Below are 18,959 nucleotides of genomic sequence, written 5' to 3' on the forward strand. Positions count from 1 at the left end.
TCGTGGGTTTGGGAGGTGCTGTCGAAGAAGCCTTGGCGAGTTGCTGCAGTGCATCCTGTGGATGGTGCACACTGCAGCCACAGTGCGCCGGTGGTGAAGGGAGTGAATGTTTAGGGTGGTGGATGGGGTGCCAATCAAGCGGGCTGCTTTATCTTGGATGGTGTCGAGCTTCTTGAGTGTTGTTGGAGCTGCACTCATCCAGGCAAGTGGAGAGTATTCCATCACACTCCTGACTTGTGCCTTGTAGATGGTGGAAAGGCTTTGGGGAGTCAGGAGGTGAGTCACTCGCCGCAGAATACCCAGCCTCTGACCTGCTCTCGTAGCCACAGTATTTATATGGCTGGTCCAGTTAAGTTTCTGGTCAATGGTGACCCCCAGGATGTTGATGGTGGGGGATTCGGCGATGGTAATGCCGTTGAATGTCAAGGGGAGGTGGTTAGACTCTCTCTTGTTGGAGATGGTCATTGCCTGGCACTTATCTGGCGCGAATGTTACTTGCCACTTATGAGCCCAAGCCTGGATGTTGTCCAGGTCTTGCTGCATGCAGGCTCGGACTGCTTCATTATCTGAGGGGTTGCGAATGGAACTGAACACTGTGCAGTCATCAGCGAACATCCCCATTTCTGACCTTATGATGGAGGGAAGGTCATTGATGAAGCAGCTGAAGATGGTTGGGCCTAGGACATTGCCCTGAGGAACTCCTGCAGCAATGCCCTGGGGCTGAGATGATTGGCCTCCAACAACCACTACCATCTTCCTTTGTGCTAGGTATGACTCCAGCCACTGGAGAGTTTTCCCCCTGATTCCCATTGACTTCAATTTTACAAGGGCTCCTTGGTGCCACACTCGGTCAAATGCTGCCTTGATGTCAAGGGCAGTCACTCTCACCTCACCTCTGGAATTCAGCTCTTTTGTCCATGTTTGGACCAAGGCTGTAATGAGGTCTGGAGCCGAGTGGTCCTGGCGGAACCCAAACTGAGCATCGGTGAGCAGGTTATTGGTGAGTAAGTGCCGCTTGATAGCACTGTCGACGACACCTTCCATTACTTTGCTGATGATTGAGAGTAGACTGATGGGGCGGTAATTGGCCGGATTGGATTTGTCCTGCTTTTTGTGGACAGGACATAACTGGGCAATTTTCCACATTGTCGGGTGGATGCCAGTGTTGTAGCTGTACTGGAACAGCTTGGCTAGAGGCGCAGCTAGTTCTGGAGCACAAGTCTTCAGCACTACAGCTGGGATGTTGTCGGGGCCCATAGCCTTTGCTGTATCCAGTGTACTCAGCCGTTTCTTGATATCACGTGGAGTGAATCGAATTGGCCGAAGACTGGCTTCCGTGATGGTGGGGATATCGGGAGGAGGCTGAGATGGATTATCCACTCGGCACTTCTGGCTGAAGATGGTTGCAAACGCTTCAGCCTTGTCTTTTGCACTCACGTGCTGGACTCTGCCATCATTGAGAATGGGGATGTTTGCAGAGCCTCCTCCTCCCGTTAGTTGTTTAATTGTCCACCACCATTCACGACTGGATGTGGCAGGACTGCAGAGCTTTGATCTGATCCGTTGGTTGTGGAATCGCTTAGCTCTGTCTATAGCATGTTGCTTCCGCTGTTTAGCATGCATGTCGTCCTGAGTTGTAGCTTCACCAGGTTGGCACCTCATTTTTCGGTACGCCTGGTGCTGCTCCTGGCATGTTCTTCTACACTCCTCATTGAACCAGGGTTGATCCCCTGGCTTGTTGGTAATGGTAGAGTGAGGAATATGCCGGGCCATGAGGTTACAGATTGTGCTGGAATACAATTCTGCTGCTGCTGATGGCCCACAGCGCCTCATGGATGCCCAGTTTTGAGCTGCTAGATCTGTTCTGAATCTATCCCATTTAGCACGGTGGTAGTGCCACACAACACGTTGGATGGTGTCCTCAGTGCGAAGATGGGATTTCATCTCCACAAGGACTGTGCGGTGGTCACTCCTACCAATACTGTCATGGACAGATGCATTTGCGACAGGTAGATTGGTGAGGACGAGGTCAAGTAAGTTTTTCCCTCGTGTTGGTTCGCTCACCACCTGCCGCAGGCCCAGTCTGGCAGCTGTGTCCTTCAGGACTCGGCCAGCTCGGTCAGTAGTGGTGCTACCGAGCCACTCTTGGTGATGGACATTGAAGTCCCCCACCCAGAGTACATTTTGTGCCCTTGCTACCCTCAGTGCTTCCTCCAAGTGGTGCTCAACATGGAGGAGGACTGATTCATCAGCTGAGGGAGGACGGTAGGTGGTAATCAGCAGGAGGTTTCCTTGCCCATGTTTGACCTGATGCCATAAGATTTCATGGGGTCCAGAGTCAATGTTGAGGACTCCCAGGGCCACTCCCTTCTGACTGTATATCACTGTACCGCCACCTCTGGTGGGTCTGTCCTGCCGGTGGGACAGGACATACCCAGGGATGGTGATGGAAGAGTCTGGGACGTTGGCTGAAAGATATGATTCTGTGAGTATGGCTATGTCTGGCTGTTGCTTGACTAGTCTGTGGGACAGCTCTCCCAATTTTGGCACAAGTCCCCAGATGTTAGTAAGGAGGACCTTGCAGGGTCGACTGGGCTTGGTGTTATGCCGTTGTCGTGTCCGGTGCCTAGTGGTCCGATGCCGGGTGGTCCGTCCGGTTTTATTCTTATTATGACTTTTCGTAGCGAGATTTTACAACTGAGTGGCTTGCTAGGCCATTTCAGAGGGCAATTAAGAATCAACCACATTGCTGTGGGTCTGGAGTCACATATAGGCCAGACCAGGTCAGGACGGCAGGCTTCCTTCCCTAAAGGACATTAGTGAACCAGATGGGTTTTTACGACAATCCGGTAGTTTCATGGCCATCGTTACTGATACTAGTATTTTAATTCCAGATTTTATTTTTTAATTAATTGAATTTAATTAATTAATTGAATTTAAATTCGCCAGCTGCCGTGGCAGGATTTGAACTCATGACTCTGGATTTAGTCCAGGCCTCTGGATTACTAGCCCAGTAACATAACCACTATGCTACCGTACCCTATAAAATCCAGGATCCCGTATGCTTTTTTAACTGCTTTCTCAAGCTGCCCTGCCACCTTCAATGATTTGTGCACATATACCCCCAGATCTCTCTGTTCCTGTACCCCTTTTAGAGTTGTGCCCTTTATTTTAAAGTGCCTCTCCTTGTTTTTCCCACCGAAATGTATCACTTCACATTTTTCTGCGTTAAATTTCATCTGCCTATGCCACCAGCCTATCTATATCCTCTTGGTCTATCACTATCCTCCTCACTGTTTACTACCCTTCCAAGTTTTGTGTCATCTGCAAATGTGGAAATTGTTGCCTGTACACCCAAGTCCAAATCATCAATATATATCAAGAAAAGCAGTGGTCCTAGAACCGACCCCTGGGGAACACCACTGTACACTTCCCTCCAGTCCAAAAAACAACCATTCACCACTACTCTCTGTTTCCTGTCCCTCAGCCAATTCTGCATCCATGTTACTTCTGCACCCTTTATTCCATGGGCCGCAATCTTAAATGATATGCCCACCATGCGGCACATTATCTAACGCCTTTTGAAAGTCCATATACACCACATCAACTGCATTGCCCTCATCGACCCTCTCTGTAACCTCATCAAAAAACTCTATCAGGTTAGTTAAACACAATTTACCTTCAACAAATCCGTGCTGGCTTTCCCTAATCATTCCACGCTCGTCCAAGTGACTCTTAATTTTGTCCCAGATTATCGTTTCTAAAAATTTCCCCACCACTGAGGTTAAACTGGCCGATAGTTGCTGGGTTTATCCTTACACCTTTTTTGAATAAGGGTGTAACATTTGCAATTCACCTGGGTGCTACTGTCTGGTTTTGGAGCAGTTGAAATCTGGAGGCACCAGACAGGGCAGCGAGAAAGTGGTCAGATATGGCCAGAAACCTAGCTGCTCCCATGCAGGCTGACTGCCTGATGCCCTTCTAGTACCTGCTCTCGCCTCCCCAACTGGTGCTGTCACCTAATATTGTGGATCCTGTGGTGCTGCCTCTGTTGAGTTGAAAAGATGTGAAGAGAATTTTTTTAATTGAAGTTCTGTGCATGTTGCTTTTATGTACAATGGCTTGTGTATACAAGAGAAGCCATCTTACTGTGAAGTGGCAGTAAAGCAGCTGCACTTGCCAGTACTGCAGAGAGAGAAAAGACAGCAGGAGATCTTCAGGTAATTGAGCTCATTGCAGCCAAGTTTATTGATCACTGCTTCCACTTTCCTGATAAACTGCTCTGCACTATCAGCGAGGTGGTTTTATCAAGACACACCCCTACTCACACCCCTACTGTGCAAAGCTGCTTTTAGGAGGATCACAGGAATTTCAGCACAGAAAGAGACCACTTAGCCCATTGTGCCTGTGCTTTTTTATCTGTACCCTGCCTGTTTATCTAATTAACTCTTAAAATAGTTAATTGCTTTCTCTTCACTTCCTGCTCAGGTCCCGATCACGTTCATACAGTGGATCATCTTTCAGTGGAAGCTCTTACTCCTATTCCAAGTCCAGATCTCATTCCTCACGATCTTACTCTCGGTCAGTCAGTCGATCGCCAAGTCGGTCCTACTCAAGGTCTCCTTCGTATCGAAGAGGTAGTGGGAAGAGTCGAGGTTATCGATCCAGATCCAGGTCCCGTGGGTTTCACAGGTCGAGATCCAGGTCACCATCCTACAGAGGATATCGCTCCCGTTCCCGATCTCCAAATTACAAACCCCATTCTCCTTACAAACGAAGTGCCCCACAGGGTGAAAACGATCGGGAGTATTATGATCGTTACAGAGAACCACCGCCATACGACTACAAAGAATTTTATGATAGACCTCGTGATCCAAGAGACTCTTACGAAAGGGAACGGTACAGAGAGTGGGAGAGGCGATGCAGAGCATGGTACGAATATTATAAAGGATATAGCAGCGGTAATCAGCCACGGCCTCGGTCTCCCGCAAATAAGGACCACTTCTCTCCAGAACGATTCGGCCCAGCTGGCACCAGACGCGACAATTCTCCTCATGGTCGGGGCCGTAGGGATGACTATCAAGCCGAGCAAGCCTCCCGGGGACGGAACGTGGGTGGCGCCAGTAATTATCCAGAGAAGTACTCTTACAGAGAGAGTCACACTGTGAAAGAACCAAGGGGGTCAAAGGAAAAGGAAGCGCAGAGCCTTCGCACCGACTCGAAAGGAACGAAGCACAAAAAACATAGGAAAAAGAAAAAAGACGAAACTGAGCTAGTCACTAACCCAGAGTCTTCTCGGGATGGGAAGAAGGCTGGGGAGACTGCTGGTGATGAAGGGAAAGGGTCCTCCTTGTTTCTGCCTCCTAGCAGAGACGATGCAACACCTGTGAGAGATGAGCCCATGGAAGGAGACTCAGTCCCTTACAAAACAGTGTCCGACAAGGACAGAAAGGAAAAGTCAAAAGCAAAAGGCGAAAAACCGAAACGGAAAGCAGAGAGTGGCACGCCGAAGAAGGAATCGTCTGGGAAAACAGCAAAAGCACTTCAGGAAAAACCCATGGAGAAAGAGCGGGATAAATCCCCTCACAGCGAGCCCAACACGAAGAAGACAAGGGAGGAATGTCCTCCAAAGGCTGAGGGGATGAAAATCCATCCGCTGCCAAAAAGTGAGAAGTTCTTTCTGCCCAGGAAGGTGCAGCTCAAAATGGGGCGTGAATACCAAGAGACGAAGATTGCAAAAGAGGAAAAGCAAAGGAAAGATTATCCCAGGGAGGAGACTAAACACGAGAAGCATGAAAAAGCAGTCAGTCGGGAGGACAAATCGAAAAAGGCAGTCAAAGCAGATGATAAACCAAGTAAAGCGGAGGTAAAAGCTGACAAGCGTAAAAGGAAAACCGACGAAAAAGTGACAGAGAGAGAGCTTGGAACACCTCCAACTAAATCATCAAAAATAGAAGCACCAGAGGCAGCAAAACCTTCAGTAAAAGGGAAATCCAACTCTGGTACTGAGAAAGCAATAGAAAAACCCATGGAAACTCCTCCCGACAAGGAGAAGGCCACTCCAGCAAACATGCCGGCGAGGAAGATCAAAATAAATCGGGAAAGCGGTAAAAAGATTGTGACTGGGGAGTCCCCGGCTGCAACGGAAGAGCCAGCGGAGTTATCAGAAGTGAACGGTGGGAAGTCCAAACCTGAGAAAGTGAGACCCAAGACGAGGAGAAAAGTGGCTGGGGGCGACGCGGCAGGTTCAACCCTGGTAGATTACACAAGGTTAGCGTGCTTCAGATCTTATCTTTTTATGTTGGGAATGGTTAACATCAGAGGGTCTGGTTTCTGGGAGTGGGGGCGGAGTGTGACATTGGTGCTTTATATTTTGTTCTACGTGTTGTTAAGGAGCCCGATTCATGTTCCAGTGGTATGAGTTCTGTCACCACAGCCAAGTTTTGGCAGTCCCTGGTTCCAGATATATTAATAGCCAAAGCCACAAAATTCCAGTGCCAACATTAGCGGTGTTCAAAGATTTTTTATAACCTCCCCACCGCACCCCCCCCCAAAAACGAAAAACTGGATGGTAAGCCATAGTATTGCAGTTGTAAAGCCAGTTGTTGGAGAGGGGAGAGAATATAACCTTCTGGGTCTTCTCCCTATAAGCACAAGTTTGTGTGATTCCTCCCATTTATATTTCCTGTTGTGATCTGATTCTTTACTGCAGCAACTATAAAACGTTCTGTTCAGCTGGAATCAGATACACTTCAAAAAATCAAGCCCGTCTTTACAGTGTAAGAGCGCAACACTATTTCTCACCCATCATTGCATACAAGATACACTGACCTCTCAAAGCGTTCGACATCACCACACCACAACACAATTGAACAATGGGAGGCCTTCAAGGAGGAGATGGTTCAGGTACAGAGTGGACACATTCCTACACGGAGGAAAGGAAGGACATCCAAAGTTACAGCTCCCTGAATGACTAATGGTATAGAGACTAAAATGAAACAGAAAAAGAAGGCTTAGGACAATTTTAAGGTTCATAATACTGTAGAGAATCAGGCTAAATACAGAGAGTACAGAAGAGATCTAAAAAAGGGAATGAGGGGCAAAGAGAGAGTATGAGAATAGATTAGCGGCTAACATAAAAGGGAACCCAAAGTCTCACATAAACATAAATAGTAAAAGGGTAGTCAAAGGAAGGGTGGGGCCGATTAGGGACAAAAAAGATCATCTTGTGGAGGCAGAGGGTATGGCTGAGGTACTAAATGCATACTTCGTGTCGATCTTCACTAAAGAGGATCCTGCCAATGTAGCAGTAAAGGAGGTAGGAGCAATATTGGATAGGAGAAAAATAAATAAAGAGGAGGTACTTAAAAGGTTGGCAGTACTCAAAGTGGAAAAGTCACCAGTTCCAGGTGGGATGCATCTTTGATTACTGAGGGAAGTCAGGGTCAAAATTGCGGAGGCTCTGGCTACAATCTTCTTTCGATATGGGGATGGTGCCAGAGTATTGGAGGATTGCTAATATTACACCCCTGGTTTTTTTGAAAAGGGAAGAGGGATAAATCCGGCAATTTCAGGCCAGTCAGCCTAACATCGGTGGTGGGGAAACTTTGAGACAATAATCCGGAACAAAATTAACTGCCACTTGAAAAACTATGGGCTAATAAATGAAAGTCAGCGCGGATTTGTTAAAGGAAAATCGTGTTTGACTAACTTGAGTTCTTTGAAGTAACGGAAAGGGTTGATGAGGGTAGTGCGGTTGATGTGTATGTGGACTTTCAAAAGCCAGTTGATGAAGTACCTTTAATAGACTTGTAAGCAAAGTTAAAGCCCATGGGATTAAAGAGACAGCAGCAGCGTGGATACAAAATTGGCTAGGAGACAGAAAGCAGAGTAGTAGTGGTGAACGGTTGTTTTTCAGACTGGAGGGAAGTATACAGCGGTGTTCCCCAGTGGTCAGTATTAGGACTATTGCTCTTTTTGATATATATTAACAACCTGGACTTGGGTATATAGGCTATAATTTCAAAGTTTGCAGATAACATGAAACACGGGAATATAGTAAACAATGTGGAGGATAGTAACAGACTTCAGGAGGACACAGACAGACTGGTGAAATTTAAAGCAGAGAAATGTAAAGTGATACATTTGGGTAGGAAGAATGAGGAGAGTCAATATAAACTAAATGGTACAATTTTAAAGGGGATACAGGAACAGAGAGACCTGGGGGTATATGTACAAAGGTCATTGAAGGTGGCAGGACAGGTTAAGAAAGCAAAAGGGATCCTGGGCTTTATAAATAGAGGCATAGAGTACAAAAGCGAGGATGTTATGATGAGCCTTTATAAAACACAGGTTCGGCCACAATTGGAGTATTGTGTCCAATTCTGGGCACCGCACATCAGGAAGGATGTGAAGGCCTTAGAGAGGGTGCAGAAGAGATTTACTGGACTGGTTCCAGGGATGAGGTCCCTCAGTTACGTGGATAGACTGGGAAAGCTGGGATTGTTTTCCTTAGAGCAGAGAAGGGTGCGAGGAGATTTGATAGAGGTATTCAAAATCATGAAGGGGCTGGACAAAGTAAATGAAGAAAAACTGTTCCCACTGATGGAAGGGCCGAGAACCAGAGGACACAGGTTTAAGATGATTGGCAAAAGAACCAAAGGCGACATGAGGAAAAGCTTTTTTATGCAGCAATTACTTAGGATCTGGAATGCACTGCCCGAAACGTTGATGGAATTGTGGCTTTCAAAAAGGAATTAGATAGGTACCTGAAGGAGAAAAATTTGCAGGGCTACGGGGAAAGTGCACGCAAATGGGACGAGCTGGATTGCCCTTGCAGAGAGCCGGCGCAGGCTCAATGGGCTGAGTGGCCTCCTTCTGTGCCGTAACCGTTCTATGAGTCTATGTGATGAATGTGTGGAAACAGTGCCTGGGGGTTGATGGATAGTGTCATCAAATTGAAGAGGGAGATGGAGAGTTTTTTGGGAAGTGTTTGAGGAGAGTGAGAGTGTAGAACTTGTGACTGACCAGATGGACCACAGTGGTCGTTTTCTGGTTCTGTACATCCCCATGTTTCTGCAGTAAGTTGTGATGATTCAAATTCCTGGGTTTACTCTCCCACCCCCCCCCCCCCAAATCATGCAACAACTGCACCCAGGAGGTGAGGTTACGGTGGGTGGGTGGATGCCTTTTTGCTGGTGCACGAGACCACCCTGCTGACACTTGCTCTCGTTTCCTCTCCATGTCGGTAAGTATTTTCCTACAACAGCTGAGATGGAGTAGGTGGGGCAAGTTGTGGGTGTTGTACCCTGTGCTATCTCAGGTCAGCACTGCAGTGCGTGCTGCATTAGATGAGCCTTTTGTATATGAGCTTAATTGGGAATTCTAGCTATTGAAGTGGGGGAGGGAGAGCTGGCAATAAAGCTGGTGTAATTGTACTCATATTTTTCCACCCCCAGTACCAGTTCTGCTGGAGGGAGCCCCATTAGGAAAGCTGAAGAGAAGTTGGACGCAAAGAAGACAGTGATCAAGACTATGGAGGAGTATAACAGTGACACCAGACCCCCAGCTGAAGATGAAATTGTCATTGTCCAAGTCCCTCGATCCAAGTGGGAGAAAGAGGACTACGAGACTGATGAAGACGAAGGAAAGACAGCAGCAGCTGCATTAAATGTTGGGAAACCTGCCATCTCTGGGCCAAGCGTTAAGACTGCAAACCCAACTAAGCAAACCGATAAAGAGGCTACCCCTGCCGAGAAAGCCCCAAAAACTGCTACTAAAGAACCAAACCTGGATGAAGCTCTGCAGGAGTCCAAAGCACCAGCAAAAAGCTCAACTCTGAGTGAGAAAGGTTTGAAGACCAAAGATAAGGAGCATGGTGCATCAGACAAAGAGACTTCGGACAAGAAGAAAGCTCCGGTTCAGCCCGACAAGCCGGCAGTTACAGAGCGTGATAGCGAGCCAGCAAACAGCAAGAATCCCTCACAGCCTGCAAAAGACCGACCGGCTGAAAAGTCAGAGCTTGGCAGTCGAGGGGCCTCAAACAAAGACACGGTTCCTTGTGTCGACGGGAAGGTGGAAAGCGTCGACAGACAGATCCCAGCCACCAAACGCAGAGAGGAGCGAAGCCGAGAAATCAGGAGGCGAGATTCTCCCAGTAAGAGTGAGGAGCCGGCCCATGGCCAAAAAGGAAAGGAACAACACATGGATAGCAGAAAAGGCAGCACAGAGCCCAGGAAAAATGACCACAGTCCTGGAAAGGACAGGAAGCCGCAGGCGGACCACAGAAGTGGGTCCGAGTCCAGAAGTGTCACAGAAGAACCAAAATCAGCTACTTCCAGTCGTGAGAAGGAAAAACACGTGTTGGAAATGAGGAACAGTAAGGACAGGCAAGTGAGTGGGAATAAGGTGTCTCACCCTGAAGTGTTGGCTGAAAAGAATGACCAAGAGCATTCTGTCGGGCGGGGTGAGAAAGAACACAGTCGTGGCAGGCCCCCAGGACCAGTCAATCGCTCTGCCCGGCATTCTCGCCATTCCCTGGACCTGGCCAGAGAAACTGACGAGGCCGCTTTCGAACCTGACTACAGTGAGAGTGACAGTGAGAGTGAGGAGGAACACGCACTGAAGGATGGAAGGGAGCCGAAAGAGGTCTTGGACCAAATGAGAGAGGTCAAGGGGTTGTCTGTGGACTCCAGGAACAGTGCCACTAAAAGTCACACCCAAAGCAGCCCGAGCCCCAGCTGCAGTCGAAGCCACAGCCCAAGCGAGAGCCAGACTCGGAGCCGCAGCAGCAGTGTTAGCTCAGAGGACACTCAGGACAGCAAGAAGAAAAAGAAAAAGAAGGAGAAAAAGAAGCACAAAAAGCACAAGAAGCACAAAAAGCACAAGAAACACTTGGGCATCGAATCTGAACTGGACAAAACACAGAAACACAAACACAAAAAGAAAAAGTCCAAAAAAAGCAAAGACAAAGATAAGGACAAGGACAGTGACCAAAAAGTTCGATCTTCGGTCATCGTACGAACGGCAGAAACTGATTAGACTGGTGGCTGGAATGTTTGATCAGATCCTGTAATAAATACATTAGAAGCTTTGTAAATATTCACTGGGACATTGCTATTCTGCGCTGAGTCTACTGCAACTTCGAAGATTTTGTTTTCTGTAATATTGAGGGTTTATAAATTAGCAGTTTTTGTACAGAATTATGTTTGACCATGGGTATGGGCAGATTATGCTGCAGCATTTTTAAGTGAACTATCAGACTACACTGGGAACTACTGTGAAAATTTTTCACTAAACTTTTTTTTATAGCTGTGTATACGAGCTGACAGTGTAATTAATGTAAATGTTTTGCCTGATGATTTGCAGTATAAAGTAAAGCCTCACTGTGTCATCTTTTGACTGAATAAATTTTCATTGAATTCATTATAGTCAGTGCAAATACTTAAGTGTCACTGTGCTCTTCCTCACTCCCCAGTAACACCACCAATAAAAACACTCAACAGCGCAAGAGCTTTTCACTTCCACAGTATTGAGGTTTATTTTTGGGTAATAACATCAAGGCTTACATATACTTGCTGGTTCCTCATGAGTGGGGTAGTATTAGAGGGGGGGGGGGTTCTCTCTCTACTCCAGGTTGACCGTTCACTTCCTGGTTTTCTGTAAGCAAAGGGCACTGATGATACAAGAAAGAGTTTCCAACTCAGACAATATAAGGGAGCTGGAACAACTTTGTTTAAAGATACAGGGTACATTAACAGATGTTTAGCATCAGTGCAAAGCTTTTTCAGCTTTGCACGGATGCTGAAGTTGTGTAGGTCCAGGCGCAGAGTTTGAGCAGAGCACAGCTGGAGGGTAATTCTTGAACCACTTTGGTTTGATAGCACATGGGGTGTAACTCCCAATACAGGGCGTAGAAAATTTCCAGTAGATCCTCTTGACCTCCTGAGCACTTGGCAAACCTACCTGCAATTAATTGTAATGTTCAGACAAAGCCCATATATTGTACAAAAGTGTGCTGAACACCTGTCTCATTGCAAGCTTGACTAAGCACAGAGTGGGGGGTCAGAAGGTCAAGGATTTGAATCCAACTTGGGATCACTGAGCCTTTCATCCTTGCGAGGTGGATACAATGAGCTGCATATCTTAGGATGAGGATAGGAAACAGGAGGCTGTTGGGACCTGGCACAGCTTGTCACACTGTTGGCAATGTAATGTAACAGAGATCAGTGCTGGACGCAAAGCATAATTACAGCCTGACTTCTGTGGTAATCTCTGGTCTGTGCTGTGGGCCACTCTATGGAAAGCAAGTTTAAATTCCAGGCTTTTAACTCCCTTTATTCTGTATGGATTAATGCCATTGGGTTAACCTTGGGATAGATATTGGTAAAACCATCTGAATTTTCTCATGCTGTTTCAGTGAAATTCTGTAGCACCAGGTGTCACTTTTCTCCCTGCATCTATGTAAGCCAACACTGAGACAGCCTGTTCCCAGGCACGGGTGTGAGGCTATCTTCCCCCTCCAATTTGGGGTTGCACTTGGCCTTGGCCTGTTGCTTCCTCACCCCGTCGAGACTAGCTGTATCTTAACCATTCTATGATCCAACAGCATCAACCTAATAGAGATCTTCAAAATTATGAAGGTATTCAATAGGGTCGATGTAGAGAAGATGTTTCCACTTGTGGGTGAGTCCAAAACCACAGGCCATAAATATAAGATAACCAGTAATAAATCCAATAGGGAATTCCCCCAGAGGGTGGTGAGAATGTGGAACTCGCTACCACAGGGAGTGGTTGAGGCCAATAGCATAGATACATTTAAGGGGATACTAGATAAACACAAGGGAGAAAGTAATGGAAGGATATGCTGATGGGGTTAGATGAAGGTTGGAGGAGGCTCATATGGAGCATAAACACCGGCATAGACCAGTTGGGCCAAGTGGCCTGTTTCTGTGCTGTAAATTCTATATAATTGTATATAACCTCGCTTTGTCCTTCTGGGGGGGGGAGTGTAATTGATCGCTCTGTTCACAGCTCAACAAAAGGTTCCTTACAGCTCAGTGCACAAAGTTACCAAGTAGATATAGAGAAGCGCTGTGTCTAAAAGTTGGCTCTAGCTGATTGTACTTAACAAAGTACGTGGGTAACCTTTCTTTCGCAGCTTCATGGAACATAACTACCGCAGAACACAATAATATACCAATATTATTTGCAGAAAGCGAGGTGCACTGTTTGAGTTACTGCATTCAGGGTTTCTCAAGTGATTGGCTGAGGTTTCGAGACATGTCATCACTCACCTGATCTTCAGAACCTAATAGATTATCCTGCTGGGTTTTTTGCAGAATATTACTTCAAGTCTGAGAATTGACACCCAGTGGCTGCATCAATTAGTGAAAAGTAAATTTAGAACATATGAGGGCAAATTCCTTTACTCAGAGTGAGAAATGTTTAGAATAATCCACCAGGAATTGTAGCAGGCAAATCCAATTGAATGACATTGATTCAGTATGGGGAGGTCCTGCTTCATGAAGCTATGTGAATTTTTGGGGGGAATTCGGGATAAAGTAGATGGTGACATTCCCTGCGATATAGTTTATTTGAAGTTTCAGAAAACTTTTGACAAAGTTCGACATGAAAGACTTCCAGTGAGATTAGAACATGGGTCCGAATGAGAAACTGTTTAAAGACTGGGAAGCAGCAGGTTAATGTACTGGAAGGTTATGATTCTTTGGATGTGAAGTACTTTGGGATGTTCTAAGGATGTGATAAGAAGCTATAGAATGCATGTTCTTTATTTTTACTTCCACAAGCTTGTCTTTGCTGAGCACTTCACAAAGACTGGGGCCCTCTAATGAAGGTAGCTGCTGTTGAGATGGTTTGTTTCTCTATATTTCTCAGTATATTCTGTGCTGTTTCCCATCCTTTCCATCATCCTTTGAGATACTGGGCCCAGAGGTTGTTCAAATGGTAAATGAGCCCAGGAGATACCATTCAGGTTAGGTGTCAGCTGTGGCTCAGTGGGCAACACTCTCACCTCTCAGTCAGAAGGTGGTGGGTTCAAGTCCTACTCCAGAGACTTGAGCACATAATCCAAGCTGATGCTCCCAATGCAGTATTGAGGGAATGCTGCACTGTCGGAGGTGCTGTCTTTCGGACAAGAAATCTAACCAAAACCCCATCTGTTCTCTGAGGTGGATGTAAAAGATCCCATGGCACTATTTCGAAGAGCAGTGGAGTTTTCCCTGGTGTCCTGGCCAATATTTATCCCTCAACCAGTATCACTTTAAAAAAACAGATTATCTGGTCATTATCACATTGCTGTTAGTGGGATCTTGCTGTGCGCAAATTGGCTGCCGCGTTTCCTACATTACAACAGTGACTACACTTCAAAAAATACTTCACTGGCTGCGAAATGCTTTGGGATGTCCTCAGGTCGTGAAAGGCGTGAAATAAATGCAAGATCTTCTTTCTCCAGTTCTCATCGGCATAACAGTGATGGCCACTAGATGGCAGTGCAACCAAAACACTGGTCGTTTCAGTGCACCTGCTGAAGGATTTCCAATTCAGTGTTAACAGAAAATCAAGAGAAACGAGATTGTCTTCTTTTATCGACATGACTTTGCAACATTTTAACATCGTTTGTGGTGAGGTTCCCTATTTGTATTGGCACCTCATTGGCTCATTTGTTAAATCTGCCATTCAGACAACAAGTGATCGAATTCAACCCCTGCTCTGTGGGGATGTAGCTGGTCTCAGGCAGGGCAATTTAAAATTGCTTCGGTGTCACTGGGCTAGAGGAGGCTACTCCTGATAATTATCCAGTAAAATTTACTGTCTGGTTTCACACATTAATAATTAACACTTTGGTGAGGGACTGATCGGTTCAGGGTGATCATGGAATTGAACCACAGCAACTGTCAATGCCTTCAGCACAGGGAGGATCAGGGTAATTGTTAAAAAGGGAATTCTGTTCATCATATAGAAGTATAATATACTCCCTATTCTGTACTGTACTGGGGCAGTGTAAGCAGGACTAAAGAGATAGAAACTCCTTATTGTGTACTGTATACAGGGGAAGTGTTATTGGGGTAAAGGGATATTATACATCTTCATTCCAAAAACACACTGTATTCAACAGTGGATTTAAACCTTGTATAGGACAGTGACTTTAACACAATGTACGGGAGAGTGAATTCAACTCAATCTATGGGACAGTGATTTCAACACAATTTATGGAATAATGAATTCAACACAATGCGTGCGACAGTGAATTCAAAACAATGTATGGGATTGAATTCAACACAATGTATGGGATTGAATTCAACACAGTGTATGGGATTGAATTCAACACAATGTATGGGATTGAATTCAACACAATGTATGGGATTGAATTCAACACAATGTATGGGACGGTGACTTCACAATGTATGGGACAGTAAATTCAACTCAGTGTTTGGGACAATTAATTCAACACAATGTATGCGACAGTGAATTCCATACAATGTATGGGACAGTGAATTCAACTCATGTACGGGACAGTGAATTCTATCAGGAAGTTATCTTATATTTAGAGCCCCTAGTTTTGGAGCCCCCACAAGTGGAAACATCCTCTCCATGTCTACCCGATGAAACCCCTTCAGAAGTTTAAAGATCTCCATCAGGTCACCTCTCCATCTTTTTTCTTGATAAAAGGACGTGTGCATGTTCATGTCTGTGTGTGACCCTCTGCCCCCCCCTCCCCTCAGACAGTTATGTGCCTCAGAGCTGTGGTCTGGTGTACTGATGTTCAGCAGCAGTCCAAGGCCCTCGGCCAAGTCTCCATAACCCAGATTAACTCTGTGCAGATTGGCTTTGTTTAAAACTCATGACAGCTGAAAACAATTCCAGTATTGTTGATTGGTGGAAGAAAGTCGCAGGAGAATTCTCCACAATTTTCTCTGCTGGCCTGAAATTCCTGGCCCTCGCATCCTAGGTTTAAAAAAAAAATTCAGACAAATCCAACTCAGCTATTTTAAGGAGTCATTTGTTTGGAAACTAAACTATGGGAATGGACAGGATTAAGTGAGATTCATTCAAATGTTTTCAGAACATTTTGGTTCTGGTGCGATCGGGAGCCAGTCTGTGCTATGGCGGGGCTGATGCAACTGTGCGATGGTTGTTGATGGCTGGGAGGAGCTCAGTGAATGCATTCAGTGTTTTAGCTCATCTTCAGTATCAGACGCTGGAAACGTTAGAAGAAGGAAAGAACTTGCATTTCTATAGCGCCTTTCACCACGTCAGGACGCTCCAAAGCACTTGACAGCCAATGAAGTACCTTTGAAGGGTAGTTGCTGTTGTAATGTAGGATACATGGCAGCCAATTTGCGCACAGCAAGACTCCACAAACAGCAATGCGATAATAACTAGATAATCTGTTTTAGTGATGTTAATTGAGGGATAAATAATTGACCAGGACACTGGGGAGAACTCCCTGCTCTTCAAGTAGTGCCGTGGGATCTTTTACATCCAACAGGCCGACGGGGCCTCGATTTAATATCTCATCCAAAAGACAGCACCTCTGACAGTACCGCACTTGCTCAGTGCTGCACTGGAGTGTCAGCCTGGATTATACATTTAAATCTCTGAAGTGGGACTTGAACCCAAGATCTTCTGACAGAGGTGAGAGTGCTACCACTGAGCCATGGCTGACACTGTGGAATGAGCCAAGGCCACCTGAGTGTTTCCTGGCATCTCCATTTGTCTGGTAGTCAAGGCCAAGTTCAGATTAGCTGAGTATTTCTCATGTGAGCCAAAAGCTTCAATACATGTATCGAAGCTCTTGGCTCACATGAGAAGCCAAGTGCACTGCAAGACGGGCCCTGGCAATCCTCCAAATGCCTGGGCTTTGAGGAGTTGCTCACTTAAAAAAAAAAGAGGAAGATTATTTATCAATCTGCCTGACGCAGAGTTTCAAACAATGGCGCAGTTCAGAAAGCAGAATCAACGAGTGAATTAAAAACTAAATGCGATGAATTGGCTGCAAAGTAGCGACAGTACATGGGCTCACAGTGAGAACCTTTGAATGATATCAGTCAGTCAATGTCTGAGGAGAGCAGGACACTCAGGAGTGCAGGCTGGAGGTGGGGCTGATATTGTAGACCCTGTTGTTGCTTTTCCTTTGATACGTTACATCAGAATCCAGTGCCTAGAATAAAGAATGGCTAAGGGTGTCCTTAACTAAATGGATACTCAGAGCACGATTTATTTTCACGTGTTCAAAAGCAAAATACTGTGGATGCTGGAAATCTGAAATAAAAACAGAAAATGCTGGAGAAGCTCAGCAAGTGAGGCAGCATCTGTGGAGAAAGAAACAGAGTTAACGTTTCAGGTCAAAATCCTTTCGTCAGAACCTATATGTGCCCGTATATGTCTCAGTGTCAGCAGTTCTGACAAAAGGTCTTCGACCTGAAACGTTAACTCTGTTTTTCCACAGATGCTGCCTCACTTCTGAGATTCTCCAGCATTTTCTGTTTTTATTTCATTATTTTCACATGCATTGTCTGACTTCACCTATCTTCTAACAGGCTGTAGTCAAGGATTTGCTGGCATAGTTCCTGTGTTGTGCTCTTCTGTTTGATAGTTCCATGCCTTGTGTTACGTACTATTCATTGCAAACAGCCAAAATGAATAGAGAAGAGCCAGGAAAACACAGCTCTATAGAAACGCTTGCTTCAAGCTGATGTTTGTATTGTGAGCTACATTTGGGTCAATGCACTGGCATCGTCCAGAAGGCAATGTGCCTCAGCACAGAATAGGTAACAGAAAAGGTTGTTGAACCAATGTTCCCACCTCATTCTCCAAGAAGATAAAGTATCTTCACCACAGCTCATTTCAACTGTAATTCATATAATTTACACAGAATGGGTACGGTATAGTGGTTATGTTAGCCTGGACTAATAATCCAGAGTCATGAGTTCAAATCCCGCCACAGCAGCTAGGGAATTTAAATTCAATTAATTAAATAAAAATCTGGAATTATAAAAACTAGTGTCAGTAATGATGGCCATGAAACTACCAGATTGTCGTAAAAACCTATCTGGTTCACTAATGCCCTTCAGGGAAGGAAACCTGCCGTCCTTACCTGGTCTAGCCTAAATGTGACTCCAGACCCACAGCAATGTGCTTGATTCTTAATTGCCCTCTGAAATGACCTAGCAAGCCACTCAGTTGTAAAATCTCGCTAAAAAAAGTCATAATAAGAATAAAACCGGACAGACCACCCGGCATCGGACCACTAGGCACCGGACATGACAAAGGCAAATCCAAGCCCAGTCGACCCTGCAAAGTCCTCCTCACTAACATCTGGGGACTTGTGCCAAAATTGGGAGAGCTGTCCCACAGACTAGTCAAGCAACAGCCTGACATGGCCACACTCACAGAATCATACCTTTGAGCCAACATCCCTGCGTGTGTCCTGTCCCACCGGCAGGACAGACCCACCAGAGGTGGCAGTACAGTCATATACAGTCAGGAGGGAGTAGCCCTGGGAGTCCTCAACAATGGCATCAGGTCAAACATGGGCAAGGAAACCTCCTGCTGATTATCACCTACAGTCCTCCTCACGTTGAGCACCACTTGGAGGAAGCACTGAGGGTAGCAAGGGCACAGAAGGTACTCTGGGTGGGGGACTTCAATGTCCATCACCAAGAGTGGCTCGGTAGCACCACTACTGACTGAGCTGGCCAAGTTCTGAAGGACATAGCTGCCAGACTGGGCCTGCAGCAAGTGGTGAGCGAACCAACACGAGTGAAAAACCTACTTGACTTCGTCCTCACCAATCTACCTGTCGCAGATGCATCTGTCCATGACAGTATTGGTAGGAGTGACCGCCGCACAGTCCTCGTGGAGACGAAGTCCCGTCTTCGCACTGAGGACACCATCCAATGTGTTGTGAGGCATTATCACCGTGCTAAATGGGATAG

General features: G+C 46.0%; 1 protein-coding gene across 1 annotated transcript in view; it reads left to right on the forward strand.

Annotated features, from left to right (window-relative positions):
* rbbp6 (retinoblastoma binding protein 6) overlaps positions 1–11,429 on the forward strand; it is a 58,223-nt gene extending 46,794 nt beyond the window's left edge. The window contains exons 17-18 of the mRNA XM_068003016.1: positions 4,489–6,270; positions 9,459–11,429. Of these exons, the coding sequence (XP_067859117.1) occupies positions 4,489–6,270; positions 9,459–11,040 (3,364 nt within the window). The 3' untranslated portion in view covers positions 11,041–11,429. The remainder of the gene's footprint in view (positions 1–4,488; positions 6,271–9,458) is intronic.
* Positions 11,430–18,959: the final 7,530 nt, after the last annotated feature.

This window comes from Heptranchias perlo, chromosome 22, assembly GCF_035084215.1.
Source record: "Heptranchias perlo isolate sHepPer1 chromosome 22, sHepPer1.hap1, whole genome shotgun sequence".
Taxonomy (NCBI): domain Eukaryota; kingdom Metazoa; phylum Chordata; class Chondrichthyes; order Hexanchiformes; family Hexanchidae; genus Heptranchias; species Heptranchias perlo.